Source organism: Leuresthes tenuis, unplaced genomic scaffold, assembly GCF_036924035.1.
Source record: "Leuresthes tenuis unplaced genomic scaffold, fLeuTen1.0.hap1 SCAF_22, whole genome shotgun sequence".
Lineage (NCBI taxonomy): Eukaryota > Metazoa > Chordata > Actinopteri > Atheriniformes > Atherinopsidae > Leuresthes > Leuresthes tenuis.
The window spans coordinates 28044990-28069357 of record NW_027325376.1 but is presented as its reverse complement, the minus strand read 5'-3'; the positions used below and the strand labels follow the sequence as shown (position 1 = coordinate 28069357).

The following is a 24368-nucleotide window of genomic DNA, read 5'->3' as shown; positions in this document are numbered from 1 at the left end:
GTTGTGGTGTTATTAAGCTTAGCATTAACTTTAATAAAGATATATCCCCTCTTATTCTGGTCTTTGGACTTTACATCCTGTTACGCTTTCCCACACTGTCAGATTCACATCATTCTCAATCATCACCACCCTGGTCCAACGGCCTGCTACATTTTGCACTTATCAGTGTGATCTCTACTCTTTTAAAATCTTCTCTACTCTGTCACTCTCCCCTGTGTAGCTTTTCTTGTTTCCAGAGGATGCCTCGTCCTATCTCTTCTCATCCACCATCAGTGAATAGACTGCAACGGGGTTCTATATTTCATGTTTCCGCTTCATCACATGAGAATCTAATTGCCAAACAAAACTGTTTCCAGTTCAACATTTGATCTATCCTCACTGAAATGAGAGCAGCATGTACTGTGTGTCACGTGTTATAAGGAGAGCAGGAAAGGTGATGTCCAAACTTCCGACTGGTATTGTAAGGGTGTGAAGTTTCCCTCTACACAGCAGAAAGAAGAGAGGCATAACATGAAAATAGCCTCATTCAGAAGAAATAATTAACTTAAGTACTGTAGTTCCTCTGAATGCAGAACATTCATTGTGTTATTTGTTAGAAAGCACTTTTACAACATTAAGATATCCGTTTATTAGAAAACAGACTGTTAATGGTGAATAGGTGACATCTACAGGTTTGAAGAGTTGTTTTCACATAAGTTAAGTTTTCATTTTAAGAGCAAACTCTAGCAGGGTTACTTTTCTTGTGGCCTTTCACTGAATCTGGAAAACTGAACAATTGCAAGACATGTTCTTTTTTTGTCAGCAGAAAGACGAACACACAACAACCAATATAAGTCTGTAACATTAGATTACACCAGTTTAAATAGATGATAAATGATGTGTCGTACACATTGCACTAAACAGGACTGTGAAGGAAAAGTCAGCAGGATGAGCTGGTCCTTTTGTTGCAGTTACACACATGGTCCACTTGTCGGTGGTAAATTCACACCTATTGGGCAAATCTTTCATTAGTTGTACCCTTCTTTTTAAAATCATATGCCAGCATGTGATTAACTCCCAAAGCACTTTCTGTTTATACCATTTCTACAGATGTTTGTCCTGCAAGACCATCAGTATACACACAAACATACCAGATCCTATGTGATGTCACATATATTCAAGAAGACAAATACAGTGAGGATTATGATGGAAATCTTAACTGCTGTACCAGAGTGAATGTATAAACATCCCATAGCTAACATACACAGTGTGTTGTTCTTTAAAGTGCCATTTGGGCAACACTTGTGCTCTCTGCTTACACAGGAACCTTCAATGGTTACAGATTTGGGGACAAGCATTTTCCAACCATGTCTATTTGGATTGTGTTGACTGTGCTTCCCCTCACTGAGAAGAACAATAACTGAGAACAAAACCCAGGTGTTCTTTAACATTTCTGCAGAACAGTACTTTTCAAATGATGAGCAGGTGTAAAAAGTTGTGGTTGGTATTGCTGCCAGCAACACTGTGAGCTGAGCCCTGTAGCTTTGACCAGGTGAAAACAACACGGACAACTCATGGTGAAAGGAACCTCGTTTTTTTTTATCACAGATATTAGTTCCTACAACTCTGAACTGTTCATCATTTACAGAACCTTTGTGCAATTGTAAAAAATGTAGATGATCTAATAGTTTTGTGCACTGGTTTTTAGATGTGGTTGCATTCCTCCTTTCTACTTATCCACTCTAAGAGCAAAACAGCTGAGGTTGTATTTACCATGTCCACAACAGGAGTCCATGTGAGCTCATGTACTTATTAATGATCATGAGGTCAGAAAGCTCAGAGTTCATGGGTCGTGTATACAAATGGTTTGGGGAAATGACATAAGTTTTATATTTCATTTCTCTATTAAACTAAACTTCATGTACCGATTCATTTTAGAAACACTTCTCAATCATACAATGAGAATCTGGCTATAGTAATTACTATTCTGCACATTTTCAAAATCTGGTCATGGTGTTAGAGGTTGATGCCAGTTTCACATCTGCTCAAGTTGATTTTCAAACTTGCAATATGCATCAGAAAATTAGACCATGATGTAATGGCACTGTCATGATGCAAAAAATACCTTGGTCAATTTTTTTGACCGTACATAACTCCAGAATTAGTGACTCAGTGGACCCTGAGAACAATTTTCGAGGTCAAAAGTAAACTCTGAAGCTCAATAAGAAGGTGTCTTTTGATGCCTGGAGCAGTTATGATCCCCGTTCTTCACATGCCAAGCATTCCCACAGAGTCAGACGGTCAAAGAATGAGGACAAATGGCTCAGAGTCAGTAACATGACCCGTTTGATGCTATCAGCTGAGAGTCAGCTGTACAAAGCAGAGTCTGGTTACTGCGCTGGGTTGCAGCGGTGACTCTTGTAGGTGCCCAGATGGCGGAAGCTGCGTCCACACTGCTGGCAGCAGTAAGGCGTGGCCCCACTGTGGATCCTCTGGTGGGTGTACAGATTCCCCAGCTCTTTAAAGCGCCGACCACACTGGGGGCATGCATACGGGCTTTCACCTGTATGCACCCTTTGGTGTCTTTTGAGTCCAGACAGCACTGAGAAACCTTTCCCACACTGCGGGCAAGGGAAGGGACTCTGGGCGCCACTGTGGATCAATCTGTGACTTTTTAAGCGGGCTGCATGGCGGAATCTTTCCCCACACTCTGGACACAAAAAGGGTTTCTCTCCCGTGTGGATGCGCTGGTGCTGTCTCAGGTTGCCAAGGTAGTTAAAATGGCGGCCACAATCCCCACATTTGTAGCCCCCTTCAATTTTAATCTCTTTTTTCTCTGGCCCCTCTCCCCGACCGATACCAACACCAGACCCTAGTCCTGGACCACATTCGTTCCGCCCCCTTACAGCCCTCCTGGAATCACTGCTTCCATCTCCCATGCTGGGTGCTACAGAGGTGGACTGCAGTGCTTTGAGAGCGTGGGTATCATCAGAGTCTGGGTGTATCAGTTTCATATGCTCCTCCAGGAACACAGAGTCAGGGCAGAAGGTTCCACACAGTGAGCAGATGTAGGTGTGGCTGGTAAACTGCTGCCCTGAAACAACAAATGTCCAGTGTGATTCAATACAATTTCATACAGTTCTCAACGTCTTCCATTATAAGAGAAGTCAAGTCAAATCTGGGGCATTGGTTAGCTACATATGACCAGGGAGTAACAAATGTTTGTGATACATCTTAGTAGAGGAATAATGCACTTTCTAGTTGTTGTTTGACTCCACTCTGTTCATCTGTGTATTTGGAGTTCATAGGAAGGAAGCATTTGTTGGTGAAATACTGGCTGGTCAGTAACTTTTAGCACAGCTCCAGTGGAAGTACAGTATTATGTCATGAACTGCACTCTCAACCCCACTGTGGGGTTACATCCAAAAATCAGAAAACAGGTACTGTAATGACCTTTGACCAGGCTGAGTTGAGTTTAACTTGTGGCTGGAAATCTCTTCAGTATCTTCATCTTGTGTGTTGTTGTGCAACCTGTATTAGCATCTCAGGACTCACCATGATGTCTCACTAATCAAGTGTTCTGATCTGTTATGTGCAGGGATGCACCAATCCGATATTTGGATCGAATATCGGTACTGATATAGAAGAAAATTCGAGATTGGGTATCGGTTACAATGGGCTGATCCAATTTTTTTTTTTTTCCAATAAAAAATTTCCCCCTGGTCCTGTCCAGCATTGCCATTCATTCAAGGGCCTGCTGCCCCCTCTAGTGGTGAATATTAAGTTGGGACTACCTTTGATTTTTTTTTTAATTGTTTTTAGTTTTTACCAAGCGAGAGAAGCTATTGTTTTGTTCAGATGCTTTTGTAAAGGATGTTTAATTCCCATTTGTACTAAACTATATAAACAGCTGATTGCTATTTATTTTTGAAAGTTTACCAACCAAGCTAGTGAAGGTATTGTTTTTTTCTTCAGCTCCTTTATCATTTCATATTTTGTTTTACATTGAATTTGGAATCTCTAATTGCACTGACTGAACCAGTTACACTTGTTATATTTTCATGGTTAAGATTGTTTGCACAATTATTAAATAAATGAGTAATTCAGTATATTTATATCTGTTTATTTGTTTTTAAAAAAATAGGAAAGAAATGTTTAAGTCAAGTCTGATGTTGCCTTGCACAAAAGAATGATCCCAGTCTTTTCCACACAATGAAACTTACTGTTTGTTACCATAATTCCACGCTGTTTATCTGTAATCGGTTTGGTATCGGCAAGACTAATTTAAAAAAATCAGATCATATCAGGAGGCAAAAAAATCTAGATCGGGACATCGCTTGTTGTGACTACTGTACCTTTAAATGTTGCTTCCTTCTTGTGAAATCCAAATATACAGACAGTGTATACATGGTACTTTGTAAATGTGTCTGCATTGGTTGTTGGATATGTTGTCTTCTTTTTACATAGCAAGCAATGCTGGTGGTTAGCTTTATCTGAGGAAGACATCTGGCATGTTGGCCCACTGATACATAGTACTGATGCAAAGTTATCTTCATGCTTTACTCTCTCGTCAAAATGGAAATCTTTCATTGAGTCTGCAGGTTATGCAGTCAGATGACTTTGGACTGTATAAATGCCTACGACTAGTTTATGGTACATTTTATTCATTCCTGGAGAGCTACACCCCTGTAATTACAGCTTTCCCTTTAAAACTAGGTTTAGATTAGAACTAGTTATTTAAATACCCCAAATCGTCAAGTGTGTGTGTGTGTGTGTGTTATCCCACATCATTGGGTGAGGGGCAGGGTACACCCTGCACAGGTCACAGTTCAACATGAACATTGTAAATAGTAGTTTCCAAGCTTACGATGATTTCTCATATCAGATGAATATTATTCTCTGCCTTGACCATGTACCATATCTTAAGATGCTTAGTGATTTCAGGTAAGTATATAGTACTTTCAAGACAGGTTGGATGTTCAGCTATGTAATGTAATGCTTCAAATAATGTCTGACAATGTAGAAGTGTCCATTCTGGTCTTAAGTAGAGAGCATAATGCTAAATTAACCTGCACACCACCTCTATTCTCCTGCTTTTGGTGAACCACGTTACAGTGGGTTCAAGGCGCACGCCTCACCAACAGAGGAAAGTAGTGGATGATGAGAATCCTCCTCCAACTAAAGACCAGAATGGACAAAGAGGCACATTTAGCCATCATATCAACAACCAGAACAACATCCACCTAGTTTTCACATACTGATCTGTAGTTTCAATACTGACTTAATTTATTTGAGGGTTTTTTGTTTGCTTTTGAGAAGTGTACATGAAATTTTACATTCAAGTATGTTAATATAGCATAGACCTTCAAACTGTTTAACAAAGATGCTGGACTGGCATCACAGTATGCAACAGTATTGAAGTATGACCTCTGCACCATGAAAACATACAACTATTTTCCTGTCAAAGACAGGACCTCATTAATCTGCCCCTTATGTGCTCAGTGCAGAAAATAAGGACAAGAATGAAGAAGAACCGGGGTAATCGGAAAAATCTCTAGCAATTCTGTGAAAGCAAGGAAGCACTCTGCATGATGGAAAGCTAGAACCTACATCCAGCGTTCCAGAAAAACACCCTTACTCGCTCTTTGGCTGTAACAATATCACAATTACACATGACACACACAAAAAGCCCTAAAATGATGTTTTGTTGTGAAGTCAACTTTACACACAAGCCTGGTGATTAGTGGTAGCACATGTTTTGATCAGATGATACCAGAAAAACGAACTCAAAGGGGGTGTGCAGTGAAACCTTCCAGGACCGTGAGACAGACTGCATGGTCCAAGCAGTTAAAGCGAGGAGGAGCGGTTCCTACTGTGGGCCAAAGTCAGAGAGGTGATACAGTTCTGAAATATTTCACATTTAGGCCAACATACAACAGAGATGCGTGCTTCCTAAGTAAAGCACTGATTTCTGTTGGATCTTGTATTTAACTAGAACTTCCCGCACCTGCCTCAGGTGTGTCTGTATTGCCCCCCAGGGGGCTCCCTTCCTCCCCTGGAGAACTCTGGGGCTCTGTGGCGAACTCGGAAGGCTGGGCACGTGAGAGCGAAGCCTGAATCTGCTCCAGTCCAGTCCCATCCCTCCTGGATGACTCGTCTTCATCCTTATTGTCCTTTATCTCACTGGGCTGGGTGTTTTCACTGTCAGGCTCCTTCAGGTCTATAGACAGGGTAGTAGGGGAAAATGATCATATAATAGTCAGTATGGTTACATGTACAGCTTAGTAAACCTACGGTGACAATTTGACCTGGATATTTAAACGGGCCACTGTCCCTGTCCATGTATATGTGAACAGGAAGGGACTCAAGTTATTGCCTGATGAGAAAACATTCAAGACATCTCTGTTGAAGATCACGGCACATGTAAGCACAGCTTATATACACAGACGCTGTCTTTAAGTTACTTTAATGGAGGTTTTGTCAGATGAGGCAGCGGTTCTAACATCAGGATTTCATTAGAGCAGAGTGAGTCTGGAAATGCTTGAAAACATCACAGGAGAATGTGGCACTTTCTTGTTTTTTTGGCTCCCTGAACAGTTACAGTACAGGATGGAACGCCACTGTTGGAAAAGCAAACATCCATCTGAAGTCTGTACATGCAGATCGAGACAAAGAGAAATCTAACGTGGGGATATCTGGAGAAGTTTTCCTGTAACATCGACCCTTCACAAGATTTTGTTACACAACTACTTAACATCAGGTCCAATGGCTGAAAAGCCTTGGCAGTCTGAATAAACAGGTTATAAGACTGCAACATGATAGATGAAAAGGAGTTTGGGGGGGGGGGGGGGGGGGGGGGGGTGTCAACTGCACAGATGCTCTATTTCCATGCTGTTAAAAGACAGGGTAGAGTTATGTTACAGGACCCAACAAGAACATGACTGCACGTGATATATCTGATGAACAAACCGTTTATCTGTGTTTATCTGTGAAACATCCGAATGTGGCAACATAATGCACATTGTACATGTAACATTAAAAGCACTGTCATCTTAGGAAGGGCTAAAAACCATTTCAACCTCTAAACTCTTCAGATACCAATCTGATGGGATTCACCTGATTTGAGGACAGTAATGGTGGTCTGAGAGAGGAGTCAAGGAAAACTGGAAAAAGCATCTTGGAACAGATGAGGTGGTCTCAGGTATCACCTCCTCCCCAGGCAGTTTCACAACCCTTCACACCGTGGATGCTGTGACCAAAGCATGTTGTTCAGACAGCTAAACAACTCCCAGGTGAGAATAAGTTAAAGCACCCACATAACGGTCAGGTGAGTCAGTGATGCACACGTGGCCTAAATGATGGGTTAATAATTATCCTTTTGGAAAGCTTCACTGTAGCTGTCTTTAACTGATTGAAGAGTTCGATTGCTTACTTGGTTGGCTGTTAAAAGCCGCTGACTTTTAACTTAAACAGAAATATTACCTTGGTGTTTCTAGTCTGTATGCAAACACATTTTACAGAACATACTGTACAACAGAGAAAACTGTAAGTTGGGTAAGTAAGAATATGCTTTTTCCAGCAGAGGCAGAGTGACCTGGCTGCAGCAGAGGCTGCTGGGAGCTGAGCAGCTCTCACAGTGCACGCATGCTGTGGAGGAACACTGGGAGACACACACTGGAAAGTTCAGAAAAATGAGGATTTCTGTCATTCTTTATGAATGACATGTTCCATTAAACATGCAGCAGTTATCCTATGACGTAAACATTATAGCTGTAAAACTCAACATGAAGCCGGTAACACCAGCACTGTCAGCCATTGTTCTGTAGGAGCCAGCTGACTGTTTTAAATCTCAGAGGAAGTCAGCACTCACGTTATTGACTGGTTTTTATTAGAACAAACTACAGTTATTTCTGTTCTTATTGTTTATGTCACAGTAAAATCATGTAGAAAATGTGATACATTTGGAATCAATCTTCAATATGTCTGCCAAGGACATTTCTTTAGTTATTCATTTAAATCTATTAACGAATATGATGAATTCATTGATTAATTGATTGAGTAATTAACGAATAACAATAATATTAAAACAATTTATAATGTTAGAATTTGTTTGATATTTTTGTAGATGTAACTAATGTTAGAGCTTCATTTGCTTTTTTTCTGGTCATAAGCAGTTTCGACTGAGACAAATTATCATTCAAATTTCACTAGAAGATAAAACTTATTCCGAGAAGAAATTTAGAGCACAAATTATTTATTTTTGTAAAAAAAATACAATGTTCAAGATGTCATCAGCAAGATTATGAATGGCAATTCAAGTGACAACGAGCAATTAGCGGGAAGTGATGATGAGTGGACTCCAAATACAGGAAAGCTCAGATGACAGTGATGAGGAAGATGAAAATGTAGACAAGATGGTGCTCATCTAGAAAGAGCTTGAAAAGCAAACACGTCAGACCACAAGAGGCAAAGTGAAAAGAAAAGAATGAAATCTGATCCTCCCGCTGCTTACTACAGGAATGCTCAAAGACATGGATTTCAAAAACTTTGTTGCTAATGAAATGCTGCAGAAAGTTGCAGAGCAGACAAACTCTGAAACAGGGAAAGTCAGTGAACTCAACTGCAAAACACATGGGCTCAGTACAAATGCCCAGTGCACGAGCATATTGGGAAAAGGAGACGCAGCTCCCACATTTGTGGTGTGATTTTTCTGAAACTGCTGACACCAATTAACTTTCAGGACAACCTCAGTGTCCGAAGGTGCAAATCAGAGTGGCTTTCTGTGTGACTTTGACATGTGCAGAAGATCCAGACAAAGAGAAATCTAACGTGGGGATATCTGGAGAAGTTTTCCTGTAACATCGACCCTTCACAAGATTTTGTTACACAACTACTTAACATCAGGTCCAATGGCTGAAAAGCCTTGGCAGTCTGAATAAACAGGTTAAAAGACTGCAACATGATAGATGAAAAGGAGTTGGGGGGGAAAGGAGGAAGAGGGTCAACTGATTTCAGAGTAAATCAGAGCAACATCATCATTGGAAGGTGGTGTGACAACAAAGCTGTGGACCTCTTTTGTTGGAACTGGCCCAATGGAAAGTGATCAAAAACTGAAAATGCACTCTGCACTCTACAAGTACCAATTCAAATCCGGAAGATGGCATGGAGGCACACCATCAAAGTGGCAGTCATTAACCAGAAGAAACTGGAGCCCTAAATTAAATCTATGCCTCCGCAAAGGTTTCAAGCTTCCGTTGGAACTTCTCTCATAAATAGTAGTTTTGTAGTGTTGGCGGTGCATTCGCTGTCAACCAGCTTGAGCTGACATTTGGTATTATCTCGCAGGCCAAATATAATTACACTGCAGGCCAGTTTGACATCAATGTGCTTTATCAAATAGTCAAAATTTAAAACTCTCTCAGGCCAGCACGGAGGTGCTGATGCATGCTTTTATCTCTTGTCGTTTAGATTACTGTAATGCCCTGCTCTCTGGTTTTCCAAAAAAAGAGTATCTTTAATGTTCAGCTACTGCAGAATTCAGCCGCACGAGTGCTGATGAGGACCAGAGGGCGGGAGCACGTTACACCACTTTTAAAATCGCTCCATTGGCTCCCCGTACGCTTCAGGATCAATTTCAAGGTTCTTTTATTCGTTTTTAGATCTTAACAGTCTTGGGCCTTCTTATTTATCTGACTTACTTTTACCATATCAACCCTCACGGACTCTGAGGTCTTCAGGCACTGGCCTTTTAACCACAACACGTGTTTGACCTAAAACACACGGGGAGGCGGCTTTTAGTTATTATGGCCCCCGACTGTGGAACAGCCTGCCGGAGAACCTCAGGGCCGCAGAGACTGTTGATGCATTTAAAAAGACGCTCAAGACTCACCTTTTTAATCAGGCTTTAATCAGATTTTTTTCAATTCCTTTTAATCAAACTTTTTATCATATTTAATTTTTGTTCTATATTATTTTAATGATACGTTTTAAACTCCATGTTTTAGTTAGACGTTTTAACTATATGAGCTGAAATAGTGCTGTCCTGTGGACTGCTCTGGCCCGGGTGGCTGGAGGACTCTGCACCTTGGTGTGGGGCCTCTTGTCTGCCCGGGTCGGGACTGTCTCAGTGTGGTTGGCCCCCAGCCTTAGGTCTGGTTGCCCGGCCATGTCTCTGTCTGATAGGTGCAGTGGGTCTGAGCTTGTGTGTGTGGGTGTGTGTGTCTGTTTGTCTCAGTGTCTCTCTGGGTAATTATGGGGGTGGGTGGGTTGGTATGTTGTATATCATTGTTGTTTTTAGCCTCTGTGAGGCACTTTGTGTTGCTTTTAAAGTATGAAAGGTGCCACATAAATACAATTTGATTTGAAAACCAAGCACAATTCATATAAAACTATATATTTGGCATCGTTTCCCTATTTGTTCTTTGCTCTCCCTCTTACCCTATCTTCCTGTCAGGTTTGGCATTATTATGGTAAATGGACTGTACTTCTATAGCTTTTCTAGTCTAGCTGACCACTCAAAGCGCTGCTAACACTACACACCACATTCACCCGTTCACACACACACACTCATACAGCACGTCTTAAAGGGGAACTCCGGTATTTTTAAACCTAGACCTTATTTCTGGCATGAAATACGTTTATCTACTCACCGAGAACAGTTTGGCGAAAGTCGGCGTCCTTCAAAAGCTATTTAGAAAACTCGCGATCAGCGTATATCCATATAACGGAGTTAATGGGGCAGGGACGATGCAGCCTCTAAATAAGGCATTATCTGTCTTTATTTCACCAATACTTTAAGAAGAATGAATGAATGAATGAACGTGTACTATAGCTCTGTTAGCACATAGCTACTGTTATGCGGCTACTTGCAGCTATAGGAGAGCTAACGGAGGGATTTCTACACAGGCACTGTACTGGGACTACTTCATCAATGATGAGTCAGCTTACAGGAACACAGTGTCACAGCTGGAAGCGTGGTGTACACATAACAACCTGGAGCTCAACATCGACAAGATGGTGGAGTTGGTCATGGACTTCCGCAGACACTCCCCCTCGCACCTCCCACTTCTCATCAACAACATCGCAGTACAGATGGTGGACTCTGTGAAGTTTCTGGGCACCACCATCACCAGCGACCTGAAATGGGAGACACACTCATCTAAGGTCATCAAGCTGGCGCTCCAGAGGATGTTTTTCCTCAGGCTGCTTCGCCAGATGAACGTCTCCCCCAAGGTGCGCATATAATTCTACAGAGTCACCATTGAAACTGTCTTCACCTCCTCCATGACTGTGTGGTACCCTGCATCTTCTGCCCACACCAAGGACAGACTGGAGCACATCGCGTGAACAGCCAGAGGTCGAACGGGTCTTGAACAGAAGCCTGTGTGTGTTCTGTACGACAGAAGATCAAGGCAGAGGGCTAGGAGGATAGTGGGTGACCCATCACACCCAGCCCATTCCTTGTTTACAACCCTCCCATCAGGCCGTAGGTTCAGGTCTATCAAGACCAAAACCACCAGACACCTGAACAGTTTCTTCCCCCAGGCCATCACCCTCCTAAACAAACCATCCTAGCACAAAGACCCCCCATCTCTTTTACAATATTTATTCCTGCCATCTTAATTTTCGGTCATAACATGCTGTGCATATCCAACCTCAACTGTAAATATTTTATTTAACTGTAAACAACTTATTTTTTTACTTGTCCTGCTATGTAAACTTTTATTTAATGTTCTGTGGCGCTGTTACACCAGGTCAAATTCCTGTGTATGTTGTACATTTGGCGAATAAAGAGATGCTCATTCCGATTCAATTCAGAGCAGGTAGCCCTTCAAAAAGAGATTTTACATCTCAAAAGACTTACCTTGCAAAACAAAGGAAACAAGAAAAAAAGGTTGTGCCAATCGACATTTCTCAACAACATTGGATATTAGGCATGTTCTCCCCGTGTAGGGGTTCTCTCCAGGTATTCCGGCTTCATTGGTGACTCTAAATTGTCCCTAGGAGTGAGTGTTAGCATGTATGGTTGTCTCATTTGTCTCTGTGTGGGCCTGTGATGGACTGGCGACCTGTCCAGGGTGTACCCTGCCTCATGACCAATGACAGCTAGGATATGCTCCAGCCTAAATGACCCTAAATTGGATTAAGCAGGTATAGAAAATGAATGGATGGATTGGGCGTTGGACTGGTTCCATAGTTAAGATGTTCATGGTGGCCCTTGATGCTGATGCGTCGTGCTGATATTTCGCCATGTGTTCTGTGGAACTTCTCGCTTCTCTTGGATTATTAAACTGAACAAATGTAATCGTTATGTAGTTTTGGAGAGGAGGTTATCTGAATTGGACGCTTAGCTCTGCACCGTTGTAAACCACCCGATAGCTAACCAGGTCCCTTTAGCCTATGTGGAGCCACTTAGTGTAGCTAATCCTGTTAGCGGTCCGCTTAGCAGAACCCGAACAGCCAGTACTCCAGACTTGCTGGGTGATGATTAGGAAGAGGAGTCATAGCCCTAAAGATAAGCCCGGTTCACCATTAACCTGTCCATGTTTCAAATAGATTTTCCCCACTCAGCGACACACCCGCTAAGGACAAAACCCTGGTAATTGGCAGCTCTATAGTCAGAAACGTGGCATTAGCGACACCAGCGACCATAGTCAAATGTATTCCAGGGGCCAGAGCGGGCGACATAGAATCCTATTTAAAACTGCTGGCTAAGGATAAGCGTAAATACAGTAAAATAGTTATTCACGTTGGCAGTAATGACACCCGGTTACGCCAGTCAGAGGTCAATAAAATTAATGTTGCATCGGTGTGTAATTTTGCCAAAATAATGTCAGACTCCGTAGTTTTCTCTGGACCCCTGCCAAATCTGACCAGTGATGACATGTTTAGTCGCATGTCCTCCTTCTAATTACACGTTGCGTAGATGCAGGCCGTAAGGGCTGTGATTGGTCCTCTCAGAACGTAATTTCCGGTAGTTGCCTTTTCTGGTCTAAATGGCTGTATACGGCAAAGAAGCTCGTTGACATTCGAAATGATATAAAGTGAATTTGTTCATCCAGGTTGTAAATTCTCCCATTCCCAGCCTTGGCCAGTCGTACAGACCACCCGGGGGAGAGCGTCCTCTCTGTCGCTTGTGCTTCAACATTTGCAATTTAAACATTTGTTCTTCAATACTGATAAGCTCCAACTGCAAATACAGCTGCTGCACCTCGGTTGCCATTGTTTACTGTTGTTAACTATGACTGGAAGAAAAAGCAAGGATTCGGCTATAACCCTGAAACCACACAGCCACACCTCCCTACTGGCATGGTGAATTGGAGAGCAAAGTTTTCCCTCGACGCAGAACTTCGAAAGCTCAATGAGGGTCAATGGGGTCTGGACCAATGGGGTCTGGACCAATCCATGTGTGAAAATTATGTCTTTCACAATTTGAGCCCCATTAACCCTGGCATTGTCATCTTGCAATATGCTGGTGCCATCAGGGAAGACAAAATCCATTGATGGAATAATCTGGTCATATATTCAGGTAGTCAGCTGACTCATAACGTTGCTGAACCTCAACCTGACCAACTGCAGCAACCCCAGATCATAGCACTGCCCGCACAGGTTTGTACAGTCGGCACTAGGCATGATGGGTGCATCACTTCATCTGCCTCTCTTCTTACCCTAATGCTCCCATCCCTCTGGAACAGAGTAAATCTGGACTAATCAGAAACCTTCTTCTATTGCTCCAGACACCAATCTTTATTCTCCCTAGCAAATATAAGCCTTTTTTTTTTTATTAGGCTCACTGATAAGTGGTTTTCTTAGGGCTACACAGCTGTTCAGTCCCAATCCCTTCGCATTGTGCATGTTGAAATGCTCTTTCTTTCACTATTAAACATAGCCCTGACTTATACTGTTGTTTTTCTGCGATATGATTTCAACAAAAGTTTAAGTGATCACAGATCACGATCAGTTTCTCCCATTTCTCCCTCTATCCCCACTATCCTTCCGGTTTTTACTAACATTCTTAATCCAATTTTAGTAGTTGCTGCAATCTCCTTAGAGGTTTTCTCTGCTTGATGCATGCCAATGATTTGACCTTCTAAAACAGACTAACATCTTTTCCACGACCACAGGATGTGTCTTTCAACATGGTTGTTTAAGAAATGAGGAGCGACCCATTGCATCAGTTGGGGTTAAATTTGTTGCCAGCTGAAAGATAATCGCCCATGCAGTAATTGTGCAATAGGAGGCTCTTACCTATTTGCTTAGTTAAATCCAGGTGGTGACTTTTTTTTGGCCAGGCAGTGTATTTTGTCTTACAGAAACCTGGCTGCAGCAGGAGGATCATGTTAGCATTAATGAATCAACTCCCTATCTTCAGATCAGGGTTACTAATCAGTCCTAGACCCAAGATTAGTTTTAGCTCTTTTGAATCTCTGATTCTCAGTTTTTCCCAACCAAAGTGGAAATCACAAAAACCTCTTGTGTTTGTTGTTGTATATCGTCCACCTGGCCCTTATTCTGAGTTTCTGTCTGAATTCTCAGAGAGCCAGCGATATAGTAGGTTAAGTGTTTTACCAGCTCCTCCACTCCAGCTTAATGTAAGTATTTAACACTCCTTTTTTGCACTTTTGACGGTGAAATTCGTTTATCAAACCTCAGAGAATGGGTAAGCCTAAGAAACCGACCCAGAAATCCCTCGAGTCTCCTTCAGAGATCGAAGAAAACTCGTGAGGTTTGACAACTTGGAGACAACTCTCGCAGGGGTTATAAATCCCGTCGCCTCCAATACCTCCCGCATTATGAACCTAGAGGAATGGCATGGAGAGTTTGAAGGACGCCTGGCCAAGCTGGAAAAAAGTTACAATGACCTGCGTGTACAAAATAAACTTCTGAAAGCCAAAGTGAACAACTTAGAGGGCCGCTCGAGTAGACAAAATACTAAAATTGTCTAGCAGAGAAAATTGGAATGGGCTCTCCAACTACATTTGTGTCCGACTTATTACCTAAACTCCTGAGAGCTGAGCATTTTCCCCGGGGAATTGAAGTGGACCGTCCCCACTGCATCGGCGCACCAAGCAACTGACCACGAATCATGTTCATGATCGCCAGGATACACTACAACGCCGTGAAAGAAAAGATAATCTGGGTGGTTCGCAACGAAGGTCCGCTAAACTACGATGGCCAGCGCGTCAGCTTCTTTCCGGACCTTACAGCAGAGGTGATGCAGTTCGACTGAAACTTAAGGAGGCTGGTATACAGCATGGGTTTCCATTTCCTGCATGTCTGCTTTTTACTCATGCTGATCAAAGCAAAATATTTGAATCACCAAAAGAGGCAGCCGCCTATGCTGACAAACATACAGCCTCCTGCAGCTGAAGGCACCGAATGATCCGGGAACCGAATGATGTGGGTCCCGCAAATGCTACGAGATATGGTCTGATTCACACTGATTCAGGCTTGCCTGCACCTGTATACATTTTTTTTGTACAAATGGACCAAAATGAACAGTGAGGCAAAAGCTGACATGTTTTTGCAATAATTATAGAACTGAGAGTTTATGTTCAGTTATCTTGCCTTAAAGTTACGACGTCTCTGTAACATCACTGTTGCCTGCTTAGGATTGTTGTCACTATGATTGGCTCACACGTTCCAAAGACATTATTTGACCCTGATGGTAAAGAAAAAAGGAAAAAAAGACTCTTAATGTTATTTTTGATTCTTTTGGAAACTTAAAATTAGGTTCTGGACTGCTAATTGCTTGATTCAAAACAGTATTAACAATTAACTTATATGAGGGTGGTAAGGGGCTGGGACAGGGGATAAGGTGTTAGTTTGTTTTTTTTTGCTTTTGTGCTTCTTTACTCTTTTCTCAGCAGCTCTGCTGCTACGTGGAGTTTACATTTTCTATAGGGAAGGGAAAGCAGGAGGTTTGGGGGGTATTTCCTTTCAGTTTAGTTCATGTTTATGTTTATGTTTATGCATTTAGCAGACGCTTTTATCCAAAGCGACTTACAGGTAGGCATGTCAGGTAAGGGGGTCTTGCCTAAGGACCCCTACTGGAGGTAGTATCTTTCATGCAGAAAGATGAACTCAAGTCTCCCACATGGAAGGTGGCAATCATACCACTACACTATCCAGTCCCACTGCTGTACTCATCATATTTTGTTTGTATACAATGGCGTCTTGCATTTCTATGTTGTATGGGTGAGCGGCCCAAAGAATAATCATATGGTGAATAACTTCATTAATATAACTTCTTGGAACGTCAGAGGTTTAAATAACCCATCCAAGAGAGCCAAGATATTCTCTCACTTATTTGATTTGCATGCTGATATCTTGTTTTTGCAAGAAACGCATATTAAGCACACGGAGGCCTTAAAACTGAGGTGTAGTTGGATAGGAAAAATTTTTCAGTCAACTTTTTCAGCCAAAGCATGTGGTGTGACAATTTGAATTAAAAAGAATATTCACTTCCAACACATCTCAACTAAAACAGAATAATCAACCAACTTGATTGCTCATCAACTCAATTGCATTTTAGATACTTTTTTAGACAGGTCTTTACCCTGCCCAGTTAGTGTGCTAAACAATCCGATGTAGTCCGTTAAACTGGTTGAAATTTGGAGGATTAAAAATCTTACAGAGAAAAAATATTCTTTTTTTCTCACAAGTTCATAATACATACACAAGGATTGACTATTTTCTAATTTTCTAATCTTTAAGTCTTCTAAATATCACAACATCTTAATCTCAGACCACAGCCCAGTTTCTATAGGTATGGACTTTGGGTGGAAAAAACCCGACTATAATTGGGACAAACAAACAAAGAAAAGGTAACACAATACACTTAAAAGTCCTATAACAATATTCAAAGTACTATATCGGACTATAATCGTGATAACACACCTATTGAAATTTCAACTTCTGCAGGCTCATCGGCTATTATGTAAGTAGAGGTGAGAATGCTCAGGTATTTGGAGGTGAGATGGGCGTCATCATGCCTATTGAAATTTTTAACTTCTGTAGGCTCATCAGCTATTATGTAAGCAGAGGTGAGAATGCTGATCATCGATGACAGTGTTACTCTTCCTGCTCTTGACGGAGCATTGACTCACGCCACTATATATGCGCGGCACGACACCAGGACGTCATCAACACCGCTTGCGCGAGCCATCACAACAACCATACTGGGCCCTTTACCAGCCTACTGCCCTTCTCGGTAGTGACCTTAAAATGTTCACCAAAATCTTAGCAAATAGATTGAATAAACATGTTGCAACTATAATACACCCAGACCAGGTGAGGTTTATTCCCAGGAGATTTTCCTTTTTTTAATGTGCGTAGATTACTAAATATTGTATATAGCAAACAACAAGTCAAAATCTGCAGTACTTACACTTGATGCACACAGAGCATTTGATCAGGTTGATTATAAATATATGCTGCTAACAATCAGAGAATTTGGCCTGGGTGAAAGCTTTAGCTCATGGGTAGAAATGCTTTATGCACACCCAACTGCATCAGTCCTCACCAACTCAGATAGATCTCACCCTTTCAATCTGTACCTTGGTGTTAGACAGGGCTGCCCTTTGAGCCCTCTGTTGTTTGCTTTGTGTATTGAGCCCCTTGCATTAAGCATTAGATGTAACCCAAAAATTATCCCTATAAGTCTGAGCAAAATGGATCTTTATATAGCATTGTATGCTGATGATGTAATGCTGTTTTTGTCGTAGCCTGAAAAATCTATTCCCACCACTGTTGGACCAAATAAAAATTTTTGGAAAGCTATCAGGATATACCATAAACTGGCAAAAATGTGAATTTATGCCTCTGAGCGGGCTTTCAACAGGAATCTACTGGTAAAAGTGACCACCCATGTTAAATATCTTGGAACTACAATTCCCAACAATCTGATCAGCTTTATGCACTCAACTACAAAGCTCTGATTGATAAACTTAAAAGTTATATATAGCTCTGGCGAACATTCCCCATGTCAATGATTGGCAGAATTAATGCAACAAAAATGGTGACCTTACCCAGATTTTTGTACATATTTCAGAATATACCCATTTTTCTGTTTAAAAAGTTTTTTAAAACATTGGACTCAATCATTATGCCTTTCATTTGGGGACATAAGCCACATCACATATGTAAAAAAAAACCTTTGCAAGTCAAAAGAGTTGGGCAAACTAGTGCTCCCTCTGTTCCAACATTATTGGGCAGCTAATGCACGAACGCTTGTATATTGGCAGCAAGCTTATCCTATAGAACCTAATGACAGAACCTCATGGCTGGCCATAGAACAGGGCATCACTGGTATCTCCCTCCTGGCACTACTCGGTACAACAAAGAGAAGTCCTGGACCATTTAAAGGGATTGGTCTTATAGGTCTTATAGTAGAACACTCATTAGAGGTGTGGTACCAAATTTTAAAAAAACGTTCAATCTAACAAACACTTCTATTTTTTCCCCCCATTTGTTCACAATCATGCATTCCATCCTGTTTTCTCTATCATGTACAAAGGGTGCGTATGCCACTTTTTCACGTCAACGATTAGATGTATGAAGAGTGAAATGACCGTGGAAATGTGCGGTGCCTCACGCCAACTTCAAGGCTGGCGTACGCACTTTTCTACAGCTGTCGATTCTTTGGCGACACTTAGAGGTGATGTTGGGAAACTGTTATAATACATAAATGTGAACACAATTAGTCCTCAGACTGAGTGATGTGCACATTTGAGACACATTAGACATGAGACAATTAACACTGATTAACAATTAACACACCCATGTGTCTGCAGTTACACGAGTGGATATAAAAGCATGCGCAGTGTTGCAGTGCATACTATTAAAAACAATGGCTGCTTTAGCGATATTGGAAGACATTGTAATGGTGCAATTGTCAGAGAGCGTGTGTTAAGAGACAGACAGGATTTGCTGGCACATCAGCTGTTTTGAGGGCAATCCTCCTGGAACTGTGGTTTAAGCAACCGGGGCATTCCAGAGGGAGCTGGACAACCGATTGGGACTGTGCCAGTCGACCCTGAGCCGAGTGATGCCAGCCGAGTGGAACGAAATTATCTGCATCTCAGCAAAATGCTTTGGGGGGGGGGGGGGGGTCCAACTGCATTTGGGGGGGTTAACTTTATTTGTGTAATTGCCGCAATATTATTCCCCGTGACATGCATTGAGCATGTGCCCCCCCAATTTCTATCCCTTCTTCACAGCATCATAGTTGGTGGTTAAAGTTAGTAACTTGCTGTTTTTTGCTGGTTAAACAACAGCTTAAGATCTTTCTAACAAGCCCCTGATCGTCTCTGTGTGCAAATGTTAATAACCCCGTGCATAAAGTGTGAAATGTCATAATCAGCCTCACCTTTTCCCCGGCGCACTTCTGCACTGTGTGAAGGTCACTGTGTGAACACATTTGTTGTGAGTTACACAAATACAGGTATTTTACCTTGGGGGTAATCAGAGTCACCCACACTCCCACACCCACCACCCCTGAGAGAGCAGTGTCACCCATAGCTGTGCCGACTCTCTGTTCAAACAGCGCCCCCCCCCATATAAATGTCTTTATAGCATACACACATGTTCAACTAACTCAAGACACCAGCTAATTCAATATAAGGTTATACACAGACTCCATTACTCACGTGTTAAACTGCATTCACTCTTTTCATCCACTTCACCCTATGTGTAAAATGCAAACAGTCCGATGGTACACTTGCACATATGTTCTGGCTTTGCAATAGGGGTGGGCGATATGGCAAAAATAAAATCACGATTTCGATTTTATCACAATCTTAAATTGAAAAGTGAAAAACAGACCGTGTTGCAGAAGTATTTTCGGCTGGGCAGCTCATACCGCGGGTCAACTTCTTGAAGCAGACGTTCGAACCCCTCCTTTAATACCATCTTGAACGTTACCGTATCTTTTGCAAGATAAAAGGTAACTGCTTCTGTTACCTCTTTCTATCGCTTGCTTGACTTGTCATACGGAGTGCCTTTGTCAAATGCCTGTGTTAATGTTGTCTGTTTTGGTCTTAGCTAGCTGCTGCTTACGCTAGCTGCTGCCTCCCCTGCGGTGCTGGTGCCGCCGGGCCCCTCGCTGTTTGGCTCTCAGCATACTGTTTGGGATGCTTCCTCTTTAAGTGATTGAACAGGTTCGTTGTGTTGACACCCGAACCGATTCTGCAAATTACATTTGCTTGCACTTGATCAGTTGCGGAAAATCCAAACCAATTCCATATAATGGAGGTGGAATTTGTTTTAGCGACCAACTCCTCCGTTTGGCTTTCAGCCATGGCTCTCCATGCGGCTACACACACAAACAAGGAGAGTAAGAGAGTGCGTCACTGCCCGTAATTCGCTGTGATTAGTCGGTCAGGTTGATGACGTAATACGTTTGGTGCGTCAGTGCATCAGCATAGAACTGCAATTTATAGAATGTGCCCAAGACAATCCCACGATCTCTGCAGTTTGACAGGTCGTTACGGATTGTCTGCACGTTGCAATCGTTCACGATTTAATATCATCATATCGCCCACCCCTACTTTGCAACACACTTTGTAGATTTTGGCGCGAGGTTTCCAACTTCTACTCCAAGGTTTATGGATATGATCTCCTTCCAGACCCAGAGACAGACATCCTTGGCTGGTCTCACCAGCTCGAGACTCTTAGTCCCTGGATGGCTCTGTCAATCCAGTATGGGATGGCTATTGTTAAGAAAATTATTCTTAAAGTCTGGAACAAAGACATATCTCCAAGTTTTGAAGCTTGGCTCACAGAGCTCTCTAGTACATTATGGAAAAAAAAAAATCGATTTGCATTATCAGGGACATCAGACAGATTCCTTCAGATATGGCAACCATTTTTTGATCATATTGCGCTGCAGAGAGGACCCTCATGATCCCTCAATGTCCTGACTGTGTTTGAATATTTATTTGCATGGAATTGTTTTAGTATAATTGCATTACTGTCGTGGATGGCCACAGAAACTGTCATTATAGAGTACAGCTTTCTCCTTGGAAGAAGGGTTGAAGGTTGTTATTTACCTTGAAGTTCTGAAATTTAGTAAATAAAGTTTTAAATTTTTTTTTTTTTTAAGATTAATAGAATCATTCCCACTATTATTAGTTCAACTTAATTCAGTTTTATTCATATAGTGCCAAATTACAACAAATGTCATCTCAAGGCACTTCAATAATACAGTAAAATTCAAGCCAATTGGAGTTCAAGTCATTGTAATCATCATCCAATCAAATCCAATGAATTGAATTCAAAATTAATCCAATTAATACATACAGAGCCAATTCAAAAACAATTTTCTAGCTAAGGAAACCAACAGATTACAGCAAAACTTCTATTCAGTCTTTTCTGTCCTCTCAACCCCAGCTGGTCCAGGCAGATGGACCCTTCCTGGTTCTGATGGTTCTGGTTCTGTTTCTTCCTGTTGAAAGGTTTTTTTTTCTCTCCACAGTCACCTCATGCACACTCAGTACAGGAGATTTGATCAAAGAGAAGTTTCAGTTGGTTTCCTTAGCCAGGCTACTTTTTTAAAATTAGCTCTGTATGAATTGGACTAATACGGAATTTAATGAACAGGATTTGATTATGATTGTATTACAATGAATTGGATTCCAACTGACTTTAATTGTACTGCATCTTTGAAGTGCCTTAATATGACATTTGTTGTAATTTGGCGCTATATAAATTAAACTGAATTGAATTGAATGAAAGAGTCGGGTGTTTAACTGCAGGCTGCCCCTGTCACCCATTAAAAACGTTTGACACATTAAGAGCAAACAGCGATGATGGAGGATGGAAAACATGCACCAGGTACACATTTATCTGGTCTTCTCAGTTCTACCTACCGTGGTGTTAAAAGCTGTACTGTAACCATACAACCAAAAACGTGTCTCAGGCCCAACTTTTTGGTGGCACCAAACTCAAAACTATGTTTTAAAAAACACTGTGATATTTCTCAGTTTTAACATGTCTTATGATGTCTTTGCACTACCTTCAATCAAGAAATGATTTAAACTATTCGCAAATTACTTGCATTACATAGTTTTATTGAAATTTAAGACAACTTTAACCCAACTTTTTAGGAAACAGAGTCGGCTGCCCTGTAATGGACTACTGATCTGTCTCTGGGCCAGTGGCTCCAGACTCCCACAACCATGAATTGGGTTAAGCGGGTATAGAATATGGATAGATGGATGGATGGAAATGTGGATATTGTTATAGTCGAATGATGCTTAACTTTGTTTAATTCTGCACATATGTGCTGTCAGGTGGAGCAACCGGGTCTTTGCAGATCCAAACCTTACAGGCAAGCTCACTTCATGGTCACTTAAAGGGTCCAAAAGTGTAGCAGCATGTCTTAAACTCAGTATGTGCATTGATACTGAGTGCTGAAGTTGTTGTTTATAGGGTCATGTGTAGGTAAGGTGAGGCCATCAGGTAAGGTGAGGCCAGTTTAGTGTGGTTAAAAAGATTTAATCAATGAATGAAAAAACAAAATGAATGAGGGTTGAAATAACAAGGAAGAAGCTGTATTACGTGTGGAAAGGCTGCAGTATGGATCAGCTTCATCAACTCAGTGTAAACTTTTCGTTCTAAACTGCTGTGTTGTTTTCAACTGAACCCCACGGAATTGGATAGTTCCAGGTTTTATTTTCCATCACTGCACTGTCACTCTTTTAGTGACAAATCACAATGTAAGCTGCGGTGAAGCAACACTTGTGACAAGAATGGCTGTGTTGGTTTACCTTTCAGCTCTGATGAATATTCCATTGGTGTTATCCACTCGTAGTCATACATCCGTTTGCTGCCAGATGGGAGCAAGCTAAAGATGTCATCTGCGGGGGCCTCCGAGTCTCCGTGAGCAGGCCCGCAGCCGGCCATCCCACTGTCCGACCACAGGTTGAGAGAATGCGGCTCTGGTGCATGAGGAGCATCTTTTTCAACGCCAGGATGGCTAATCTGGTCTCCGTCCATTTCAACACAACCCTTTGAATTCTTATCTTTCATGAGATAGTGACAAATAGCATCTATATTCTCCTTCTTCACGCCAGGAATGACAGTTTTGGCTCTCCTAGGTTCGGAGTCATTGTGCTTGGATACTGAACTGAAGTCTTGTTTCTTCACACCAGCCTCTACTGATGGCTCCACGGTCGTTAAGCCGGGGAAAGGGTCTCCACCATCCTTCTGAACTGTGTGTAGCCTGGCCTTTAACGCCTCAATTTCTTCAGTTTTCTCACGCAGTTCCATCTTTAGGACTCGTATCCGGAGGCTGACCATTTTGCGGATCTCAGACAGCGCTGTCTCCAGCACGACAGTGATGTTTCTGCCGAGGTGCTCGGTGATGTCGCTGACCGAGCAGAGGAGCTCTTCGTCGGGTTCCAGCTCTAGGAAATCATCGTCAGCTCGACTTGCTGACCTGGGAAGTTCCATGAAGGCGCCGTGGAGTTGCGAGGACAGTCTCGTTTCAGCGAAACTGCGATTTCTTTTGCGACTCATAACCCTTACCCAATTTGATTAGCTAGCTGAAAGCTACTCGGTGAGCTAATGTTTGGACGATGCTGAGACGTTGAAAGGAGTGACACCGGATGTGACATAATCTTCAAAACAAAAGTACTTTTGTTTCAAACAAACGTGTGGACGTCTGTTAAGCAATCAGACTTTTATTTAGAAAGCAGTGGCAGAGGTGTCATTTCTACTAACTGAGGCATCTCTCTGCATCAGCTGTCAGAGTTCTAAGCCCTCTAAGTCCATGGCAGCAAACTGTTCACAAATCATTATAGGTTAATTTGACATGAAGCAGATTTCTACTTGTTACCAGTAGAAATAGATGTTCATATTGGAATGAAAGCAAATAGTAAGAGTATTAAGAGTAATACATAGCAAGAAATAGTTATAAACAATAGTAACTCAAAAGACAGAAGTATGCTTGCTAACAGCACTGCAGTCAAACCAGCCCTTACTGTTTTCCTGTTACCTTAGTGAACGGGGGCTCCTTTCCAGAAAACTTCAAAATATTTTTTCAATGGAATTATGATTAGTTTGAAACTCAAATTAAAAAAAGTTCATTTAACAGACCGAAGTCCATAAGAAAAAAAATTCTGTCTGATGTCAGACTGGCAAACATATCAAGGGAATACCCTGCCTCCCACCTGATGAAGGCTCCAGCCCCCCACAACCTGAATGGGATAGCAGGTCTGAAAAGTGAATAAATTAATGTCTTTGATTCCCAAATTAATTTGATTTAGAAAATATAAACACTTGTAAAATTTGATGAAAGCAACAAAAAACAAAAAATGGGGAAAAAGTTGGAATTGAGGATACTAATTGTAGTTTTACTGAGGATTCTGTGTCCATTCTTGTTGAAT

The 24368-nt window shown here is 41.7% G+C and overlaps 1 protein-coding gene across 2 annotated transcripts; it reads right to left on the bottom strand.

Moving 5' to 3' along the window:
• Window positions 1–649: 649 nt before the first annotated feature.
• znf16l (zinc finger protein 16 like) lies at window positions 650–23573 on the bottom strand. 2 transcript variants are annotated; one of them, XM_072376964.1, is made up of 3 exons: window positions 22749–23573; window positions 5987–6199; window positions 650–3073 (listed from the first exon to the last, which is right to left on the bottom strand). In XM_072376964.1, the coding sequence occupies exons 1-3, from the start codon at window positions 23497–23499 to the stop codon at window positions 2370–2372; spliced, it is 1668 nt and encodes a 555-aa protein (XP_072233065.1). In that variant the 5' UTR covers window positions 23500–23573; the 3' UTR covers window positions 650–2369. The 2 variants fall into 2 exon arrangements, with proteins under 2 accessions (XP_072233065.1, XP_072233066.1); XM_072376965.1 differs by lacking the exon at window positions 5987–6199.
• Window positions 23574–24368: the final 795 nt, after the last annotated feature.

Coding starts and splice junctions, on each gene's coding strand:
- znf16l (XM_072376964.1), bottom strand. CDS start 23,499: ATGAGTCGCAAAAGAAATCGCAGTTTCGCTGAAACGAGACTGTCCTCG. Junction 6,200..22,748: donor ATATTCATCAGAGCTGAAAG/GTAAACCAACAC, acceptor CCCTGTCTATAG/ACCTGAAGGAGCCTGACAGT. Junction 3,074..5,986: donor TACAGACACACCTGAGGCAG/GTGCGGGAAGTT, acceptor TTGTTGTTTCAG/GGCAGCAGTTTACCAGCCAC.